This window comes from Xiphophorus maculatus, chromosome 5 (genome assembly GCF_002775205.1).
Source record: "Xiphophorus maculatus strain JP 163 A chromosome 5, X_maculatus-5.0-male, whole genome shotgun sequence".
NCBI classification, from domain to species: Eukaryota; Metazoa; Chordata; class Actinopteri; order Cyprinodontiformes; family Poeciliidae; genus Xiphophorus; species Xiphophorus maculatus.
This window is the reverse complement of record NC_036447.1, coordinates 11506503-11529148: the sequence shown is the minus strand read 5'-3', so window position 1 is coordinate 11529148 and position 22646 is coordinate 11506503. Positions and strand designations below refer to the sequence as shown.

At 38.7% G+C, this 22646-nt stretch overlaps 1 protein-coding gene across 23 annotated transcripts in view; it reads left to right on the top strand.

Annotated features, from left to right (window-relative positions):
• LOC102218974 (receptor-type tyrosine-protein phosphatase delta-like) overlaps window positions 1-22646 on the top strand; it is a 197367-nt gene that overhangs the window by 163010 nt on the left and 11711 nt on the right. For 10 of the 23 annotated variants that reach the window (XM_023334112.1, XM_023334111.1, XM_023334109.1 and 7 more), the window contains 16 exons: window positions 256-282; window positions 782-899; window positions 1175-1762; window positions 2163-2257; window positions 3313-3569; window positions 4785-4878; window positions 6296-6520; window positions 6605-6765; window positions 7465-7476; window positions 8737-8849; window positions 10042-10083; window positions 10502-10599; window positions 13710-13833; window positions 18841-19016; window positions 20755-20778; window positions 22202-22321. In XM_023334112.1, coding sequence (XP_023189880.1) covers window positions 256-282; window positions 782-899; window positions 1175-1762; window positions 2163-2257; window positions 3313-3569; window positions 4785-4878; window positions 6296-6520; window positions 6605-6765; window positions 7465-7476; window positions 8737-8849; window positions 10042-10083; window positions 10502-10599; window positions 13710-13833; window positions 18841-19016; window positions 20755-20778; window positions 22202-22321 — 2274 coding nt within the window. The remainder of the gene's footprint in view (window positions 1-255; window positions 283-781; window positions 900-1174; window positions 1763-2162; window positions 2258-3312; window positions 3570-4784; window positions 4879-6295; window positions 6521-6604; window positions 6766-7464; window positions 7477-8736; window positions 8850-10041; window positions 10084-10501; window positions 10600-13709; window positions 13834-18840; window positions 19017-20754; window positions 20779-22201; window positions 22322-22646) is intronic. The other 13 variants (XM_023334120.1, XM_023334119.1, XM_023334117.1 and 10 more) reach the window with 5 other exon arrangements.

Genomic DNA, 22646 nt, shown 5'->3' with positions numbered 1-22646 from the left:
AATAAATAAGATATAAGTGTCTTTTCATGCAGGATCAATATAAATACCACTTTAGGCCATTACAATATGTAATGTATTCTGTTTAGAAAGCAATTACCATATTGCTTTTTTTCTAAGAAAACAGCCTTCAACAACAGTCTCTGAAAATGTTAATTGATGTACTTCTTTAAATTTAGAGATATGTTGTTGATCCTGTACGAATATTCTAAAGTGTGTATTTTTTGTTTTTTCCTGCTTTATGGCTTCATCGCTTAGTGGGAATATGGGAACTCAGCAGAATATGTAAGTAAACCTTTTGCCAGGCATTTCATTGAACACGAAAAACAAAACATTACAAATGATGGATTTTAACTTCAAAATCCAGACTGGGCCGAGAGCTTTCACTCCACTCTCCACTGTGCTTTTGTTCTAATTTTTTTATTTTGCTTGAAGAGAAATACCAGTACTTATAACTTCCCAAATGAGAATCGAATTTATCTGGTTTGTTTTGATTCGAATAAGTTAGAAATATATTCTATTAAATGTGGTAAAAAATTGTCTGTTCAGTTAAATTAAATTTTGTACTAAGTTTCCACGATTTATAAAATTTGTTTTTCATTTTTCTAAAATAATCTCCAAGGAGAAGCTTTTCCATCAAAATGGAAAAAAGCCTTAAGCATTGCAATTGAATTGAATGCCTTGTCTACAAATCGTTTCTGTCTTGTTCTATCCATTTGGATTTTAAGACCCAGCAATGCCACAGTCGTTTTGTCTCTTGTAGCTGACAGGTTGTTTTTTTTAGGAGATTGTGCTTGGAGACCTGAAAGCAGACACAGCCTACTCTGTGTCAGTGGGAGCTTACACCGCAAAGGGTGACGGTGCTCGCAGCAAAGCTGTTACTGCATGCACTGCCTTGCCTTGTAAGTGTGCCTTCACAAACAGACTCGCTGATAAAAACGCTCAGTTATGAGTAATCATGCTTAGCTTCATTAATTAACATTAGAGGCTGCTAAATTACTGAATTGGTCATACATCATAATGTCTTACCTTGCCATTAAGAAGTAGGTCACTTAGTCACACATTATATTAGTCACCCGTTTTGCTTCTGATTTTGAGTAATGTGCGTTATAATAACCCTCTAATTATCTTTTAATCATTCTCTTTCTTCTTCTTTTACTGTCTCCCTTTTATACAGTTCCTGAGAAACCTAGACTGCTGGTTAGTGCAACTAAATTAGGTACTGCTCTTCTGCAGTGGTATCCCCCTCCCAACCCGCCAACCCCTTTGCTGGGATATCGACTCACCTTCGGCCGTTTGGATGTTCTTCCCTTTACGGTGGTGGAGTTCCCCACTAAAGAAACCCATTACACTGCTCTAGATATCCACAAGGGAGCTAACTATGTGTTCAGACTCTCTGCTCGAAACAAAATGGGCTATGGAGAGGAAACTGTCAAGGAGGTGACCACTCCAGAAGATGTTCCAACTGGATACCCAGAAAATATAATTCTGGAGGAGGCCTCTGCTACCTATCTCAAACTGACATGGAAATCAGTCCCTCTGATAGAGCAAAATGGAAAAATTACAAAGTACTCTGTGCTGTATAAGGATATAAATAGTCGGGGGAATGCTACGGAGGTGGTGGTGCCCACTCCTGGGTCAAGTGTGTTGCTGGAGGGTCTTAGTGCCGATACTGTGTATGATGTCAGGGTGTGTGCGTTCACAGCTGTCGGTTCTGGGCCGTACAGCCCCCGGATCCAGTTCAGGACGCAGCGGCTTGACCAAGGTAGGACTACGCTCACATTCTTGCAACCCATCATCCTTATTCTGGCTGCCCGAACCAGGTTCAAACAGCCCTCTGGAGCTCATATCATGCAAATCTGCACATACACATGGCCACAAACACTCAGTAAATAGTTACTGCATCTTAAGTGTCCTTTTTCATTGTCTTGTCACTGTAGCCTTAGACCCAACAGCCTATTCTTAAAGCAAGGTAAGAGTCTTGGGTCTGGGGCAGAGTCTCTGTCCAGTCATGTTGTTTGTTGATCAGATCAAATAGCTATTTTGACTCTGCTTCTAAAGAGTGAAACACAGGTAAGACTACATATGTTTAATTTCACAGAAGAAAATACCTAACGCTCTTGAAATCTTTTTGCTCTTCTGTTCTCGTCTGTCCTGTGCTACAGTTTTTGCCACCAACTTCAGAGTGAAGGCAGCCATGAAGAACTCAGTTCTGCTTTCTTGGGAGATCCGGGACAAGAACCCTGCCCAGCCGTTTACTGTAAATACATTTTCACTGTATGGTATATACTAACTAACAAGGTTAACAAGGACCAACAAGGAACAAATACCAGGCAATGGTTACTAGGATAAGAAAAAGGAGAAACTAATTATCACAGTGAAAACAGCTGAGGCTGATCCAAAACCCTAAAACAAATAGTATTAACACCTACAACCTCAAAATACTAACCAGCAGATCAGAAAGTAAATAGACTATAGAGCGGAAAGGAGCCAAACTGAGTGTCAACTCAAACTCCAAAAGTCATTTTTACTTTGGCATAGTTCTCTTATATACTGAAATGTTCAAAAGAGGCAGTACCCATCATCTAAAACCAGATTTAACAGACTAATTTTCATCTGCAGCTCCTGGGTGGATTGTTAGTAAAATTATATTATTGTGGTTTTAAAAGAAAGAATCACTGAAAAGTAAAAATAAAATGCAGACATGAGCACAGAATTGGTTTTAATATAAAGCTGAAAACTTACCAAACGGGAGCAAGGTGAACTGGACATATATCAATGGGAGGATCCGGTAATGAAGGACTGGAGAATGACATTGTAAGCAGGTAACTGCATTGAGAAATTTTAACTATTAAAGCAAAATTTTTTCTCTAGCTTGCTAATTCATATATAACCTGAAAAAGCAGAGGGCCCGATGCAGAACCTCGAGGTACACTATGCAAACTTTTTTACCCATTTATTGGATGAAAAATTAATTTAGCATTAAATACATCAATTATCACATTAGTATCACAAATGTATCAACAGATATAAAATGTTTGGGCTGGTTATAGGACTATGTAAATCTGTGTGATGCCTAAACAAATAATGTAAAAAAAACACAGGAATTAATTAATAGCAAAACATTACACATCACAACTCATCAATCTTACTAATACAAGTTATTTGTCACAGTTTAGCTAGCTTTATTTTGAAGTTATTACCCAATAAAAGTGCCATACCTTTGATCTGCAGTGTCGTGTAGATGTTTTTGCAGTTGAAAACAACTGTTTTGAAGTCTGAAAACTTTGTGCATGTTGTGAATTATGTTCCTAGATCCTGTATGGAAAAGGCCAGTCTGTAGAAGTAGATGGCAAGCAGACTCAGAAGCTCATAACTGGCTTGGATCCGGACACCCAGTACTCGTTCCTGCTCACAAACCGCGCCAACAGCGCTGGCGGGCTGCAGCACCGCGTCACTGCCACAACCGCCCCAGACATCCTGAAAAGCAAACCCCTTATTGTGGGAAAGACAAATGCGGATGGAATGGTGACCGTGCAGCTGCCAACTGTGCAGACGACAGCAAAAGTCAGGTAATGATGGGAATGCAATACATGTGGTGGTTAAATAGTAAGTTGTTTCCTGTCATGTAGTTTCAGGTTCATTCTTCTACATTCCCAGAAAGATATTTTTTAGCACATGTCAGGGTTTCTTCTTATTTTATTTATTGGCCTATAACAACAGATTTCAAACATTTGGCAGCAAAGCATGTCTGAAAACACCCACAAATGAGAGCCCAGGGCTGATGCTTTCGTCTGTGTTTTGTAACCATAAAACCAAAAATAGATAGCAAATGATAGCATTTTTTGCATTTCAAAACCCCGGATGATTCACTCTGCTGTTTACATTTGTCCTCTTTGCAATTGTCATGTTGTTTATGTCTAGAAAAGTATGGATTTTATTCACACCCTTTTTTTATTATTTAATCTGTACCGACTGCTGCCTTAGAAACCATTTGTAAAGATTATAGATGATCTTACAATCAAGTGATATCTTTGTCAATCTTACAGGTTTATTTATAGATATAGAGGCACCAGTCAAAGATTTTGTGCCCAATTCATTCATTCATGATTTTTCTATTTTCAAAACAGTGGTCTCTTTGTGTTTTTCCTGTGATCACTTAATATTAACAGTGAGATCTCTAAAAGTCTGTCAGCAATTTTAAATCTAGCATGTTTTATGACAGAGTGGATAAAACTTAGCAACTTTATTGTAACATACTCAACTTTCTGCTTTCTGCTGACGTCCTGATGTCTTGAATTCTTGTTAATAGCTACTCTTACTGTATATTTGTACCTTATCTGAATTCACTGTTGATTGTCTCTGTCTTTTTAACAACAACTTCCAAAAGGGAAGAGTGAAACTCTGAGCATTTATGCTTTTGCTGGTTTAAAAAAAGCTATTTTTTTGTTCCTGACAGGCTAATCCCTGATCAGGGCCTGTCAGTCTTTTATCTGACATCATGGGTCACCAAGTATTGTTTTAAGTTAGGTAGTGGGGTAGGCACTGGAATTTGAATTGTGTTTCCAATGTAATTTAATTAGTTAGTTTTCTATTTTTTATAAATTTGCAAACATCTCTAAAACCTTTTTGCACATTGTCATGATGGGGTAATTGATGGGGTATAGAATTTTGAGCAAAGAGATTACACTAATGCGATTTCAAATATGGCTGTAGCAAAATGTGGAAGCTCTGTAAATACTTTGTCCAAGTTCCTAGTCTTGAATCCAGTGTCTGTTCTGCATCAGGGGTTATTATGTGGTGGTGGTGCCACTGAAGAAGCAGAGGGGAGGAAAGTTTCTAAATCCCTGGGACGATCCTGATCAGATGAATCTGGATGAGGTAAGCAGTGCTTAATGTTGATCATAATGCATATCTATGCAGGACAACGATGTTTAGTGACAGGAGTGATAATTGTAGGAGGAAAAAGGACATCTGAACAATGAGGGGCCTTAAAGTGAAGTGAACGCTTACGCAGTTCAGGGAAAGTAGACGGCAAAGCTATCTGTACCTCACTTATTCCAAACAATGATTTTGCATACCATTTCCCATTTAATTTCTGTTCCGGCTACTTCTAAAGACCTTATCACCTCATTATGCTGTTCTGAAAGCACATTCATGTGTGTAAGATTAGTTCAATAGCCTTTTTATAGTGCTCTGCTCAATTTATCAGCAGATAAATGTGACAGCACCTCAGCTGATGAAGACAAATTTGCCTTGGAAACAATGCTTTCTGCTGCCTATTGCTCCTGCACTGATGGGTTTTTTATGTTGAGTAAATTATCAGAGATTCCTTTCTTTAAAGAGGGTGTTGTTTAGGATAAAAATATCCTAAAATGCTTTTAGCAATTTCAGTGCCTTTCCAAAGTATTCAAACTCCATGAAATCTTCCACTTTTTTCATGTATTAATCCCAAACATCAGTGTGTGAGCTTGGGATGTCATGTGATATCCCTCACAGAGGGGTGCAAACTTATGAAGTGAAATGAATAGGACATGTTTTTAAAGGTCTCTCGCAAAATAAAAATCTGAAAATTATGATTTGCCTCCTTTACACTGATACCCCAAAATAAGATGAAACATAGTCAGATGCCTTTAAAATCATCTGCTTAGTGAGTATGGTTTATTTGTGTCTTATTTAATCTTAGTGTAAATACAACAATCCAGACAAGAAATCAGGGTTAGTTAGCGAGCATGAGTGAACAAACTATGCCCTGAAGACCTTGTAGAGAGGTTTTCACAATCTTATGAGCGATAATTGACAACAGTTGCACACCTACAAAGACATGGCCATCCACCTAGACTGATGGGCTGGGCAAAGACTGTACTAATCAGATAAGCAGCCTAAAGGCTCATGGTTACTATGGAGAAGCTTTGATTCATACCTCAAAGACCCACATAGAGTGATTCTACTCAGTTTTGCCTCGGGGTGCTGAATAGAAATGCACCCAACATTTTCCAATATTTTTTTTTGTAAAATATTTAAGACCCAGCATAATTTTCCTTCTACTTTATAATTAAGGGCCAATTTGTGTTGTCCCAATAATTACATTGAAGTTTGCAGTTGTGACAGTGGAATACTTGGGCAAGGTGCTGAAAGGACAATTACAACCAGCTGTTGGCCACAGTTCTCCCACAACTCTACCATTTACCTTAGTGTGATTGAGTACTTTGCACATCTTGTTTATTCTCCAACACTTTCCTTTCTTGCTCATCTAAATAAGTTTCTGACCAGATTCTCCTGCTGCTCTCCCTTTCAGCTCCTCAGAGAGATAAACAGGACAAGTGTCAGCCGGGCCCTTCGCATCCGCAGACAGGCTAGCCAGTCAGAGCCCAGAGCCTATGTCACGGCTCACTTTAAGACCCTCCCACTCGAGTTCACTTTAGGCGACAACCGAAACTACGGTGACTTCCGCAACCGTCCTCTGCAGGGTGGGCAGGAGTATGTCTTCTTTGTCCTTGCTCTCCTTGACCTCTCAGAAAATGTAAGTGCGGTCTCGTGTGCTCAGGAAACAATGTTGTTGATGCAAAAAATATGCTAAAATGGCTGAACTTATGACTTCCTGCAGACAATGTTCTCAACCAGCCCCTATTCTGATCCGGTGACCGCATCGGACGTGGATCCCCAGCCGATTGTTGATGAGGAGGAGGGTCTGCTGTGGGTGGTGGGCCCTGTGCTGGCTGTCATCTTCATCGTCTGTATTGTCATCGCCATTCTTCTATTTAAGAGGTAAGAGTAACCTTTTGGCAGTAGAAGACAGATTGAGATATGATTCATTGTATTCATCTGAAAAAAGAGGAATTAAAAGCCATTATCTCATAGATTTCCATTCAGTTTGAATCATTTTTGTCCTTGTACTCTGTATTATTGCCTATATACGGATGGCAGCATTTGCTTACATAAGAAACAGACAGAGTAAGATAATATTGCAAGCCGTTAGCATCCTTAATGATAATCATCAGCTCTGCTGGCAAGAGGTTTTTTTTAATGCACATAAATAATTGCTGTGACAGATGTGGCATAGCAAAATTATTAACCTTGATGACAATAATCTGATGTTCATAAGCCCTGGAGGGTTACTCCTAGAGATTTCTGACTGTTAATGTCTCATCTGGAGTTAAGTTGCACTTCAAGCCATGTTTTCTAATTTGTCATTAGATATAACTGTGTCAGTATGGCTAGCCATGATGCTATCCAGTGCATAGCAATGAAGTTTTCTTTTTTAAATCTACCGTTGCTCTTTGTGTCCACAGGAGGTGGTATTTTGCATATCTAATGCCATACCAAGAAACTGATTAGTGTAAATGTGAAAAAGAAAGTGTTGAGCTCAGGATTCCCTTTGTCTCTGATGCACTTTGATCGGACACTAATGATATTCCTTCTTGTCTGTCCTTTTATCTGCACACCCTCCCCCCCTTTTGGATCCAGCAAACCTGACAGGTAAACAAGCACTCCTTATTTACATTTCCTCTGGCTTACAGGGCCACTCTTCCTAAAAAACCTCTTCAAGGACTTCTGTAGATATTAGACTGAACTAGTGTCAACTTATGCTAATGTGGCTTTGATAACTGCTTCTTTACCTCAAGTGATTATATAATTCAAGAAGAAAAGCTTTATACACTGCATTGGATAAATATAGCAGCCAATATTATGGGAGTGTAAATATTATACATCAGCTCACAAGATGTGGTAATACACAATACTGGGTTCATAAAATGACAAGAAGAGGTTTTAGAAATCTTCTGGTAAAAATAACAAATCTATTTTTGTTGGTTTCCACAAACAATCTGCTTAATGAAGTTTAATCAGTGTAGAAAATTGATGTCTAGCTTTGACAAACTTATACATTACAGTTTGTATGCTTGTCCAAGTCTAATGTGGTCTTTATGCTAAAAAGCAAAACATACTGAGAGTGCTTCCCTTTCGTGTTTTCACTATTACATTAAAAACAGAGTTGGACTTTCTGGTTAGGTGCAAGAAGGTCCTGGGTTTGAGTCCCAGTCTTTCTACATAGGGTTTCCATGTTCCCCATGTGCCAGGATGAAGCTGGCTTCCTCCCAGAGTCCAAAAACATGACTGTTAGGTTAAATGGTCTCTCTAAATTCTCCTTCGGTGTGTGTGTATGCATGGTTGTTTGACCTGTCTATCTCTGTGTTGCTCTATGACGGACTGGCGACCTGTCCAGGGCATATCCGACTTCGCACTAGCACCCCTAAAAGCCCCACGAAAATAAGCATGTTATATAATGGATAGATAGATTTTAACTTAAGACTTTCAATTGCAGTCCAAAGTCATGTAAGATGTCATGAAATTCCCATTTAGTTTAGATGTTGTAAATTCATAACTTTAGTATCATTAGCGGCTAATGGTTAGCCAGTGATGCTATTCAAAGTGCCTGAAAGTCATTTGTATGTTATCTGAAAAAGTTTGTCTCTTCTACTGATACTGACAATGCTGCTAGTCTAATCAAAAAGTTGTGATGCTCTTCTGAATGTTGTCAACCAGGCAGATGAACCTGAGTTGGTTCTGCGGGAACTATAATTTGAAAATGGAGATCTAAGGCTACCAACAATCATGTCCAATATATTGAGACATTGGAAGAAATAATTAAGTTTGGCATAAGTGTATAGACTTCAACTTAATTTCATACCAGGTGTTTCAGACACGTGATACTGAGCCAAATTTCATCTGTTATTCTAGGAAAAGAGCCGAGGCTGAGGGAAGGAAGGGCAGTTTTCCCTGCAGCAAAGCCATGTCCTCCCACCATCCCACAGATCCTGTGGAGCTGCGGAGGATCAACTTCCAGACTCCAGGTAGGTGGGAGACATGTACAATGCTAGTGAGAAGTTTACATACATGGATCTTGAAGATTGTATTCATTTAACTACAATCATTTTTAAGAAGACTAGGGTGCATAAGTTGGAATTTAGATTTTCCCCACACCGAGTCAGTTTATTCATGCAAGATCAAATATAAACATAAACCCACAATTATGTTTCTGCTGAATCTATTTTTACTTTGACATGGACTTAAAAGGTGACAACTAAGAAAGAAGATCTTGCACCAAAGTTGACTGAAATTTTCCATTGCCCAAATGGACAAGCCAAATTCCTTCTTGAGAAAAGCTTCACAATTAGGTAAAGCAAGAATAAAGCAAGACAAGAAAACAGACAAGAATGTTTGTTTGAGTCTAGATGACACTTTCAGACCTAACGCTCTACCAGTCATCAGGCTTGGTGGTGACAGCATCATGCTAAGGGTCTGTTTCACTCTGTCTTGTCTACTGATGCATTCGACACCAAAGAATCAAAGAATAAAGATGGAAGAACTTCTCCAAATTTTTCAACTTTCCTTTCAATCAACATTTTGCTGGAGTGATGCGTGATATATCGGCACTAGCATTGGTATTGGCTGACATTAGTCATTTTTTAAGTAAAACTGGTCAGATATTAACAACCAATATTTATTTCCATTTTTGTTGCATTTGCCTTTTCAATATCAATATAGGCTATTCATATTGACCCAAGTTCTCATATCTTTGCATCTCTAGTTAGATGGTTAGAACCTGGTTAAAAGTTATGGAATCGGAGAAAAGTCAGACTCGTGTCAGGAAATCAAGCAGTTTCAAAGCTCTCAGACGTAAGAAAACAGCTTAAATAACTAGAACTACCCCAGTACCTTGCTCAAGATGAAGGCATTTTACCTTAACTTAACTGATCATCATGACCCTATGTGGATTGGAAAATATTCCAGAGAAATTAAAACTTTTGCAGCCAAACAAAAGTTTTTAAAAATCAAAGTTCTTTGTTGCATTATCATGTCACTCTGAAGGAAGAACAGTTGAAATGTATTTTTAAAAGCAGCCTGTTTATTTATAAATTGTTCCTGCCTAGATGATGAATGTGTGTAAACTTCTCACCAGCACATACAGGCTAAACATGGAATGCTGGTTCTGGTTGTTGTTGTACTAATGAGGTTAATTTTGATGTTTTTCTCCTTTCACAGCTTATCGTGTATCAGTCTACCGCGGTTATCGCCGTTTGTCAAGTCAGTTAGTCTCTCTCTCTCTCTTTATCTTTCTCTCTCACTCTCACTCTATCTGTCATTCTAATTAACCTTCCATCCCATTCAGGACGAAGCAGCTTTAATTGACAACATTTCACCGAGCAACACCACAGAAAACAACAACAAAAAATCCATGCTGATTTTTTAACCACCTGTGCTGTTGATTCTCACCAGCAGTGCTCATACGCAATCAGGATGCATTGTTTGTACATCCTTATTATTTTATTCTGTCCGAAAAAAAAGTCACCTGGAAAATAATTAACTTCCATTTGCTTCTTGGCAGTACTCTAAACAACACCACCTCAGAGACTACAGCTTTTAATTTTTTCTTCTAAAATAGTTCAGCTGCACAATGTCGGTATCAAAACAACGTCTCACTGTTTCTCACTGTGCTCGGCAGGCATGGCAAGTCACCCGCCTGTCCCCATCTCTGAGCTGGCAGATCACATTGAGCGCCTCAAGGCAAATGACAATCTCAAGTTCTCTCAAGAGTATGAGGTAGGAATGCTGATCATCTCCAACTCGGGGAAACTCATCTGGTTTTGTTGCAGTCAGTCATGTTTATCAGTGCCATGTCATTTTTCAATTTCAGTAGCCTCCGCATTGATATCCCCTTTTGATTTGCTGACTTTGAACGATACAAGATAAAGTCCATTTTCCTCCCTTTTACTGTTGTCTTGTTCTGCGTACAAATATGGGAGAGAAAATGTCAAATTTGTGAGTTCAAACACAATTTGCTTGCAGCCAGATGATTATCAGACTCTTGTTTCTGCACTCTGGCGTCAAAAGAGGGAAAGCAGGGATCAAGAAGAAAGAAAGTGTTCTCTGAAATTTCTTTACTCGATGCCCTCAACTTGCAGCACAGTTAATGTAAAGCAATGATGGTATTAACTTGGACATAACAGTGTGCCTGAATTTGGTAATGCTCGCTAACAAAAGTGGACAGATCAGCAGAATTATTTCCAAGCACGCCGGCTGTTACAGCAAGAGCTTGCATTACAATGAGCTCCGCAGAGAGCTGTTAAAGCAGTAAAAATGTTTTGTTTTGCCACAAAAAAAAAAATCATGTCCACCAAAGGGCCTTTGGGTGAAGGAGAAGGCATAAGGCTCTAATTGGCTACCACAAGAAAGAGACAGATTGTGCGTGACAGATGTATAAAGCAATTCTAGGACACATTTAGGAAAAAGCCGAAAAAAATAATCCAACGAGGGCATTTAGCAGGAGGAAAAGACAAGATGGTGATGGAGAAGCTGTGTGTGTGAGACTGTGGTTGGCGCGGGAACCGCTCTGCTGGGCCTCACATTCTCTCTGCATGACTGTGTGCTTTGTTCGGTTCTGAACCCTCAGCAGAGGAGCATAAGAGATGGGTGGAAGAGCGGCCGAGGAACGAGAGGGAGGCCAGAAATGATTGTGGTGTGATAATCAGACACACTTGGTGTTGGCACTGTGTGGAAAGCCGTCTTGAACTTACGAGTACGCATACATGCACTCAGCCAGCACCACTCTTGTCCATTTTTCCTCCACAAAAACCATAATTATGTGTCGTAAAATATTCAAAATTGCTAAATTGCCTTGGCTCTTCCCTCTTTGTGCCTCTCCATTGACAGCCCTGTAATGACCTCATGTCTGCCTCTCCCAGCTAACAGCAACGGTTACACTGTAATTACCCTCCAGGAGCTTAATGGTCTGACACAACCATCCTCTCTCTACCAATGGAAATTTATTGTGCTTTTATCATCTTTCCCTGGTAGTGAGTATGTCTGTTGAAAATGGAAAGTCTTCCTTGAAAAGGGATACCATAAGTATCCATGTTCCTGTCCAGAGTCACTAATGTGCTTATCTTAAATTTGCAGCGTGTTTTTAATAGTGGCTTGTAGCTGGCGCTTCAGCATTGTTTGACACTGTTTGTTAATTTAAAAACTCTCACCAGACAGTGTCTGGTGGGAAGTCAGCTTTCAGTTAGAATATGTGCAACTTTAACAAAAATGGCAGTAAATTAGTATTTCCGCTTACAGAAGTCTGTTTTTGCTAAATGATTTAGCTCATCATTGAATTTTTAATATCCAATAATTTGAGTAAATACAATATGCAGTTTTCACATGATGATTTCATATATTTAGGGTGCAAACCTTTCTACAAGAAAAAAAAAAGAAAATGGACTTCATTGGACTACTTCATTGCCAGTAGTTGAGAATGCTTGGTTCAATTACTTTGGTCCATTTTGGCTTGGAAACCTTCCTCCCTTAATAAAATAAATCATTGTGTGTTTATGTGTGACAAAAAAGGAAAAACAATACCCTTTGCAACACCGTACCCATAAGTCATTAGTCAGACAGTAATTCTTTCTTTAGTATACTGCTTGGAAACCGTACTTAATGGTTTGATTTTGAATAAAAGCACAGAAGGTTGAAATAAAGAATCCTAAAAAAAAATTGTATTAGAAAATTTAAGTCAAAATGTTTCTATTGTTCCCCGTTTTCTCCTGACTTGGGAACAGCATCGGGAATACACTGGTTTGTGGCAAAATGCCTTGTCATGACAAAATGACAAGGCATCAAGGGTTCAGCTCTTAACCCCTTCTTGTACACACTGATGGAAAACATGACAAATAGGATTGGAAAGGAATCCATATGTATCATGATGTTTGTAGACAATGTGTACAGGAAAAACAACCCTTTTAAGTGGTAAAAATAGTGAATGTGGATGAGTTCAGTTACCTGGGGCCAACTGTCTAAAGCAGAGGGTTGAAGACGAGACTTCAAACTGGTTTCTAACAATGCTTGTTAGAAACAAGTATTGTGAAAGAGAAGGTTTACAAGGTGCTTATGAGGGTCCCTATGATTTCTGGTTCAGAAATGAAAATAACAAAGAGAGGATGCAGAGCTAAAGATGCCAAGATTTTCATTTCACGCACACATCCACATGATGATGGTGGTATGCTACATTGTAGCCACAGCTGTAGGAAGTGAGGCTGCCATACAAACCTTTTACTACCATCAGCAGGCCAGGCAGGTGAAGTGGAGACAGATGAACAATCAAAAACCATCCCCAAAGGGAGCAGGTTTAAGATAAATCATCAGTCTAATAAATCAGAGTTCTACATATATCAAGAAACCTAAACCAGTACAGCCAGCTGACAGACGTCGGAAGTAAATTTACAAATGATTTCTTTGCTTTTGTTCTGAGAAAGATTTTGCAGTTTCAGATATAGGGAAAGGAACTTAAACATAATAACTTTAGCTTTTGCCATTGTTCACTGTAATTCCACCTGAACCTCATCATAACTATCCATAAAGGGTTCTGTTTGGTCCTACTAATCATACTTTGACCACAAATGCATAGCTTGAGGCTTTTTTCATCTTACAAAAACTGACAGCTATGACTGCTACATCCATGCATTTGTAAGAGAGTCAACATTTCTGTTACTTTGACATTTTTGTCTGAAAATTGCTTACATTTTTCTTTATCAAAACTATAATGAATGAGTCATTTCTTGTGTTTTTTTTTTCTTTTCTTGCTATTATGTAAATCCATTTCCTGTCAAACCTGAAAAAAAAAATCAATACATTTCTAAATCTATGTTGTGTGTTGCCTTTGTGTCTTCCAGTCCATAGACCCATCTCAGCAGTTCACATGGGAGAACTCTAACTTGGAGGTCAACAAACCAAAGAACCGCTACGCTAACGTCATTGCATATGATCACTCGAGGGTCATACTCTCCAGCATTGATGGTAAGAAACACTTCCATCAGACTTGCAGCTCTTATTAAAGGCATATTGAGAGTTTTAGGTTTGGATTCAGTTAGATGAAGAAGTTACTAAGTACATTTTATGAGAAAAAAATTGGAGAATTTGCTGAGTCATGTACATCCAGTTCTATCATATAGCATTTTTTTTTCTTTAAGAGTTTTTTTTTTTTTATCTTAGCAGCAGCCAAGGTAGGACGGGTGTAATAATAGAGATAGTCTGTAGAACCACAGCTGGGTTTTGATGCCAAGAATGCTGAATTGCAGGCACAATTTTCAACATCATAATCACAAGTGTGACAGGATTTTAAAAACGTATTCAGTGAAACGAATGATTAAAGAAATTCTCGAGGGAAATTAGTTGCTGTTAATTACTGACATTACCTAATAACTGTTAAACCAAATATTGCTGTCAGATGCAATAGAGTTACATTTCTGGAGTTTGGATACTGCACCTAAAGATTATGTTCATTACATTGGTTTTATGAAATCAAACAAATAACACAACTATTTAATGCGGGGAAGTAACGCAAAAAAGAAATGAAAATAAAACTATAAAATTAAATTAATGACATAGATTTGATCAAAGAAATAAACACAAGTAACCTCCCATGTATGTAGATCTGGATCTCTCGCCATTCTGTCAATGCTGCTTTCCTTAGTCTCACTCACCGGTTTCCTGGCACCACACCTGTGCCAGTGCCAGGGGCTGCTGCTGATGGTGGTACTGGAGCAGCTGTGCACATTCAGTGAACTGCTATCAACTATCAATCTTACATGGTTCTGGCTTTAACATCCCATCTGGATCTCCATCAAATCTCAGGTCGCATTATCTCTGTGTCTAAAATGCTTATTGTCACAGATAGGATAAGGATGCCTAGGCTCTACACCTGCTCTTAAGGCAACCAGGGCCAAAAGCTTGTTTCTATGTATATTGGAAATTTTGGATTTGTGTTGAACCTGCAACAGAGATGGACTGATCAGAAATTCGTCCTGCTAATGCCGATTGTAGGCAATTCAGGTTTTTATTTTGTATTAACCTGTCTGCTGTCAACAATATTTAAAGGCATTTAAACATTCCCGCTGTTTTATGATGAATGGTCTCTAATGATTTATGTAAGGATGAACATAGTCGACATTTGTGTGTGAGAGAGTAGCCAATGTGAAGTAGGATTTTACTATTTAAATCAAAGACAAAATGAATCTTGGTTTCATTGCAAGTAAACTGTTTTTATTAAAGTAAAAAGCAAACAACCTAGAATAAGGTAAACAGACTGTTTAGCGAACCAAGAGAGGAAGTGACAGGCTTACTAATACTTGGCCTGCAATTTCTCAATTTCTGGGCAACCCCCAGCAGCAAGTCATGGTCTCTCCCTCTCTGTGTACCTATACATCTGTCTAGTACACAAGAGCAATATGTTGTTTCACCTGCTGCTCTTGCAGTGAAAAAGCACCAACAGACCAGCTACTTTAACTACATGATGGTGTTTAGACAGTTTGGTCCACTTTCAGAAAGCAGTGAAAGTGCATCAAGCCAAATGAATCGGTGAAGCTTTTTTATATTACCCACTCAATCGAAACAAATCCGCTGGTGTGAAAACAACCTAAGATTTCAGAATCTATGAAGCTTAAGAAGTCGTTGGTTGCATTAGAACCTCTCTCTCACCTTAACCTCAAAAAACCCTATTTAAAACCCCTCTACTTGATTTGTCAACAAACATTTTCAAATCAATCTCTTTTTTGGTTCTTACAAATTAAGAGAGTGAAGAAGCTGAAACTACCAAAGTAGGAAATGGCAAAGGCATAAAATTCCTAATATCAGCTGAAATGTACCTCTATTTTGTTGTGGCTAAAATTAACAGTTTACATTCTTCCTTAAGAATCTATAGTAAATGGTTTTGTGCACAGTTTCATTATATTTAGACTTCATTTTAAACACCTCACTCATGCTCAGAGTCACTTCTTAGTGCAATCACAACTTCCTCATCTAAGAGTGCTGAGTTTACTGGACAGATAAAAATCAAAGGCTCTCTTCATTGAATTGATATAATATGCTTAAAAAATATTAATGTTAATGTTCTTATTCTGTATTTTATCACATAAATGATATTATATTAAGCATTTCATAAATTTTCATGTTTTTCTATAAAAGATATAAAATCACTGAAATCTTTCCACCTATAAAGGCACCCTAATGTAAAACAGATTTCATAAGACAGAATAATGATTTCAGTGTCAGAGGATTTGGTTATCAAAATATGCTCTTCACACTACTTGGTAATACATTCTTTGTGCACCACTTTTTCTGTGGTGAGTGATCTAAAATGAGTGCAGGAAGCAAATAAGAAAAAATTGTTGTAGTTATGTTCTGATTGTGCATTTGAAGCATGCTCACCCACCTCAGCTGGGAAAGACCTGAGGCAATGAAACTGGCTGCTCCAATGCTGAGAGAGGGAGGGAGTGGGAGGCCAAGCCCAAACAGATGAGCCTTATCTGGGCAGAGCATGTGTGAGAAGCCCTTCCACCCCCATCTGTCCTGGAGCTCCGGCTTGTCTGTCTTCCTTTCAGCTTTGAAAACATATACTCTTGAGCAGGTCCAAACCCACAGTACCACACATTCACCAATGCATACATGCACACACACACGCACACACACACATGCGCTCATTCACTGTGATGTAAATAAAAGAAATGAAAAAGAAAAAACAGAAACAGAATGTGCAAAAGCACAGATATGCACTTTTTGCTCCCAGTCTCCTTCGCACATTCATAAAAGCACAAGCTCTGCCAAGCCAGTACAGCCACTGAGAAAGTGGAAGTCTTTGTGCGTTTATCTGCAGAATGCCTCAGTTTTAGTCCCTTGCAATAAAGTTAAAGCGCATCAGAGCATTAAAGCCGTCTGTCCTTTAAAGACTGAGGTTGATAAACACATGTTAGAAGCTTCTCCTACTGTCCGTCCCCATCCCACTGGAACAAAGATGTGTAAAAAAAAAAAATAGACTTTCATTTAAACGGGTTTGTGCATCTGTGCTGTGTGAGATGTCGGGTTGGGGTTTTACGACTGCATGGGTCGTCCTCATAAAGTAATCTGGCTCAGAAAATCTGCTTCAATACTTTCTTTCTGTGGGGATTCAGCTTTTTTTTTTCCTTTGACTTCTTCCTTTCTTTAAACTGTAAACTGTCATCAGAAATCTCTAAAGGATTCTCGTCTCCCACCTCGGCAGAATCGGGTCATGGCTCAACGTGCAATGTACATTTCTGAATGCATGTCTTTGCGTGTGCTTTGGTGTTTTGCCGTATGCATGCATGTTTGAGCTGTGACTCAGTGATTTTTGGGATTATGGTATTAGGCCCTAGATGAGCGGGCCTGATCCCAAATCAAACACACACTGACGGTCTCCCACATCACACACACTCACACACAATCCCCTGCAGGACAGGCAGCGTCAGCCGAGTCTTACACAGAGAGAGCCTTACAGTCGTACTGCCATTGTAGGCGAAACATCCACAGTATACTCTGATTAGGCCCATGATCGTCTTAGCTTGTATTATAAAACAAGATGACGGAACAATCCAACACCAGAGAACATTGGGCCTTGTGAAAACATTAATCCCAGGAACTTATATGATTTTCAACCTTTATTACTTTGACATAAACCATCTCAGAGTGGTACACTTTAATAATCCATTTCATTTTTTTTCCCCGCCATATAGCTTAATAATAAGAATAATTGATGTTCACAGGGATGTTCGCATCAAGAACCGTGATTGTTTTTTAATCAGCTGCTTTTTAAAAACTTGTGGGATGTAATGATTACACTCGATATTAGAAGGCAAAATGATACACTGGATTCACTAGAATAAGACAGGATTTTAGCAATATTTGAATGAACACTATGGTTCTTTTTTTATTATTTTAGAAATGTACACTCACCAGCCATTAATTATGAACACCTGTCCACCTGTCTTTTAACATAAACAGTGAATCAGAAAATCAGATGGCAGCAAACCATTGATGTGTTTTTGAATCTGGGATGGTTGGTATTAGACAGGTTGGTCTGAGTTTTTAAGAAACAAATGGTTTAATTTTTACACACACTAACTCAGATTTATAGAGAAATTTAAGGAAAATAGAAAATATCCAGTGAGCCACAGCCATGTGGGAGAAAATGGCTTATTGAGGACAAAGATGATGAGGAGAATTGGTAGACTGGTTCAAGGCAACAATAACCAATTCTTACAACCAAGCTATGCAGAATATCATCATCTCTCCAACAGCAGAATACACCAGGTGCCATTCTTGTTAACTGTTGGACAAAAACAAACTTGAAAAATTTTACCTGGTCCGATGAATTTTGATTTTAGCTGCAGCATTCAGGTGGTCGGATCAGATTTTGGACTCAGATCAGTATACCCGATTTCCTGAACATGTCAGTGAGTTGTTCACTGTGCGTCAGTGTTTTTCACCATCACCAGATCTTAGTGTTATAAATCAAATAATCACTAACCAGTTTAGAACAATCCAGTTCAGGTTTGATAAGTCTAAATGTTTTTAACTTGAGATGATCAAAGTACTCCAGACATCCTTAATGAATAACAAATAACTGATTTTAAAACATATACTTTGTTTTTTATCTGACATTTCACCATTTTGTTTTTCTACTGAACATCCACAATATTGTCAAACAAATTATTTTAAGCTATAAGAATGTTGTCATTTTTCATGTCTTGTCGCCCAGGCAAAAAAAAGTCTTTATGAGTCAGTGCTTTTAATTAAACAAGGTAACTACTTCCTGCCTTATTTAAAAATTGTCAAACGTAGCTACAACAGAGTGATAGGCTTTTAGCACTCACCCTTATATTCTGGTGCATAAAAGTAAATTAAAGTTACTTCCTCTGACAAAACAACATACAGTATGTTCTGCTTTACTCGTAGGTCTTTCCCTTAATTCCTTAAGCTCCTGACGATTTCCTTTGTGTTCTCGTTGTCCAGGTGTCCCTGGCAGTGACTATATTAATGCGAACTACATTGATGGCTACCGCCGTCAAAATGCCTACATAGCCACTCAAGGCCCTCTTCCGGAGACCTTTGGGGATTTCTGGAGGATGGTCTGGGAGCAGCACACAGCCAACATCGTCATGATGACAAAGCTGGAGGAGAAGTCACGGGTGAGACGATGTGGTGTAATTACGCTGGAGTATAGGACAGCAATAACACGGTAGAATAAAGACAATTCAACATACTCAGGTTTACCACTAGTGGAAAATAAAAAGGTCAAGGAAGCTCACACACAGTGGAAGTGTAGTTAACTGCTTAAAGCCCATTGCATAAAGTGAATAAGACATTAGATTGTATGTCTAGAATGATTAATGGTGGCACTGGAAGTGATTTAGGGTCAACTGTAGCAAACTAGTGGCTATGTTGGAAGAAAAAAAAGGTTTATCTTGAAGGAATTTTATAAAGTAACATAAAATAATTAAAATGATTAGATTGTGTCACACACTAAAAATTAAATACGACCACCTAGTTTATAGATTTATAAAGGTAGTGCATAGTAAATTAAGTTTTCTAACTGCATATAGAGACAGAATGTGTCATAGACTAGTAGGCAATCATAGAAATGTACTTCATTAGGTTTTTAGGTGTTTTCTTATCAATTGAAAGATTAACACAATAATGCTTCACATGCGTATGAAGTGGAAAGAAAATGACAAGTAAAAAGCTGGAAAATGTGGCATACATTTGTATTCACGCCTCCTTACTCTGATACCCCTGAAAAAATCCTGCAGAACCAATTCAGAAGTCACAAGTTGTGGACAGAAAAGCAGTTAGTCTTTTGTTACAAAGATTTACCCTCATCAAAGAGTCCTAAAACTGTTGTTGAAAGAAAACCATGACTGTATATGTAAAACGCATCATGCTGTGGGGAACTGAAAAGGTAAGCAAGAGTCAGTATGAAGGTGGATGGAGCTAAATAACAGGAGAATTCTAAACGAAAACCTGAGAGAGACAGCAAAAGAGCCAGGAGTTGCAGAGTCTCCCTGTTCAGCGGGAAAATGAGCTCAGTCACACAGTAAAAGCTAAAATGGAATTTTAGAAAATGTCCTAGTTAAAGTCTAAACCTAAAAGCTTCTGAGAATCTGTGGCAAGACTTGAAAATTCTTTCTTACAAATGCTCTCAAACCAGTTTGATTTGATTTGTGCTTCTGTGCCTAAAAAAATTATTAAAAATGTCTGATTGTGCAAAAGTTGGTAGAGACATACCCCAAAAGACTTGCACCTGAATTTTAAGCAAAAGGTGCTTCTACAAAAGTATTGACTGAGGGCAGTTCCACATTTTTTTAGATGTTTGTTTGAAATGCAGTGTCAACCATGTATCCTTTTCATCCCCCTTCAGTCTATTTGTATTACGTTAAAACTTGTGCTTCTCTCATGACTAGAGTTAAAGGGGTACGAACACGTTTCCAAGGCTCTGCACATAATCATTAGTTTTAAATCATTTTGTTTGGCTTAAACCAGTGAGCAGCACAAGGCCACATGAACAGAAAAGAGCAGAACAGAATATGTTGGTGAGCAAGGCCGAAAGGGGATTACAGACACAGCTAAACTGCGGCCAGTGATGAATTAGAAAGTCTTTTGGTTCTGAGGCATTTTGCTGTTAACTGAATGTGCACTTGAGTGAAAAACCAGTATAATGAGAATGTCATGTAAAAATAAAGTGAACACGAATGGCTCGAGGTATGAATCATGATTAAGTGCTAAACAATTATGTCCAGAGTCCTTTTCAGAAAACAATCCTTTCTCCCCGTCTGTGCTTCTTCTCCTACTAACCTATGCTTTGTGTTAAAACTCTGTTTCCTTTTCAACCTTTTCCAACTGTCTCTGTTGTGTCTCTCTGACCCTCAGATGCCCTCTTATTTCTTCTCTAAGGCAAGATCTCTCTTTCACTCCTTTTCTAATCCTCCCCTTTTTAATGCACCCTAATCCCTTTGCCCCTTTGTTCCCCCTGTTTGGTTTGTTTTCTCGGCTGTATTAAGTGATAATGTAGACTCATTTACCAAAACACCACATGTTCTGAAATGGGTTTTACTATAACCACTGCAGGTCAGAGACGGTGCACATGAATGTGTACAGTTTGCATGATCACAACACTTTTTCTTTTTTTCTCCCGCCATTAAAAAGAAGAGTAGTTCATCAGTCATTACATAAAATCTTAGTTAACATCTGAGGCTAAAGGTTAATGAAGAATTTTTTTATGTGTGTTGTTAAGGTCCTGCAGGGACATCTTTTAATTTGGACATATTTGCCTCTTTCTTTTCTTCCCAGCCCTGGACGACTGTATATGTCTGAGTACAAGCTGCTCATTTGAGAAAACCATTTGATCTTATTAACACCTTTCAACGTTACTCAGTCTTGTATTTACCCATTAAGTATAAAGATGATCACAGATGGTTCCACCATGGGAATCTTGCCAGAACCCTTCCTCCTAGCGCAAATCAAACCACAGTCATGCTGTTGGACCATAAATCTATGGTTAATATAGTTGTCACACCAGTTTCCTTTTTTATTCTGCCCTCTTTATTCGCTGGCTGCGCTCTCAGCCCCCCTACGTGTACAACCATTTGTGTCCCTGCAGTGTCTCAAGGTCTGGTGGGAAAACAACAGTTGGAAAGCTGTAATTACAGCCTGAACATCCAGGCCAAAAAGCATAATCCTCAGTTTGGAGCAGTGGAATGCAGCGCAAACTGAGCCGTCTTTGATGTGAGGACTGGAGGGATCAGCACATAACGTTTGGTTTGGCCTGGTTCTGCCAAGGCCCACCGCCACCCCTGCCCCCACCAACCTCTTTTATCTCCTCTGGGATTTTCTTTTCTTCCCTTCTCTTTAGTCTCTCAAGCCAAGTTGCAGAACTACGAATATGACCGTTCTAGACCAAGAAATTCCAGGTGCTTTGGTGGTTGTGGCATGCGATGAGATTTCTCTGTAGGTATTTGTGATGGAGTCCAGGGGAACATGCATAGCCAAATCTCATCCTGGGCATTTTTACAACCAATAAGTGGTTCCGTTGGAGGATTCATCAGCGGGTGGCCATTTTCTCTCTACTTTCTTCCTCTCGCTGTCACTTTTCACTGCACACGCTCACTAAAAACCTTCTCCCGCCACGCTGGTCTGATTCTGTATGCATATATCTGTCTGAATTATTTAAATTCTCAAACTGATCTACTTCATCACTGTCCTCTCTTTTTTCACTTCTTTTTGCACTTGTGCTCTCTTCAATGTTTTTCTACAGAAATATGCGCATGTAAAATAAACAACCTCTGCATCTCACAAGTCCTCGTCTTCTCCTTTGTAGGTGAAATGTGATCAGTACTGGCCAACACGTGGCACAGAGACCTATGGTCTCATCCAGGTCACTCTGCTGGACACAGTGGAGCTGGCCACCTACTCTATGAGGACCTTCGCTCTTTACAAGGTAGCATACGAAACAGTAATACCTCTTTTTCAAAATCAAGTGTCCACATGATATTTTTTGAAGAAAGATGCTCCTCTATGCTGCCTATACTGATTTCAGCTGATTCCAAATTATTTCTTTTTTTTTTATGTAAAATAAATTATTTGCTTTAAACCTTTTGAATATATTTAATTAATTGATCAAAATGGACACATTAAAGTCCCAGCAATTCTCATTTCAGGCATTTTTGAGATTGTAATTAGAAATTGCAGAATTTTTAGAATGCTAAAATTGTTAAAATGATTTACCGTGTAATAAATTTGGTAACTGCATGACATTGGTCAGG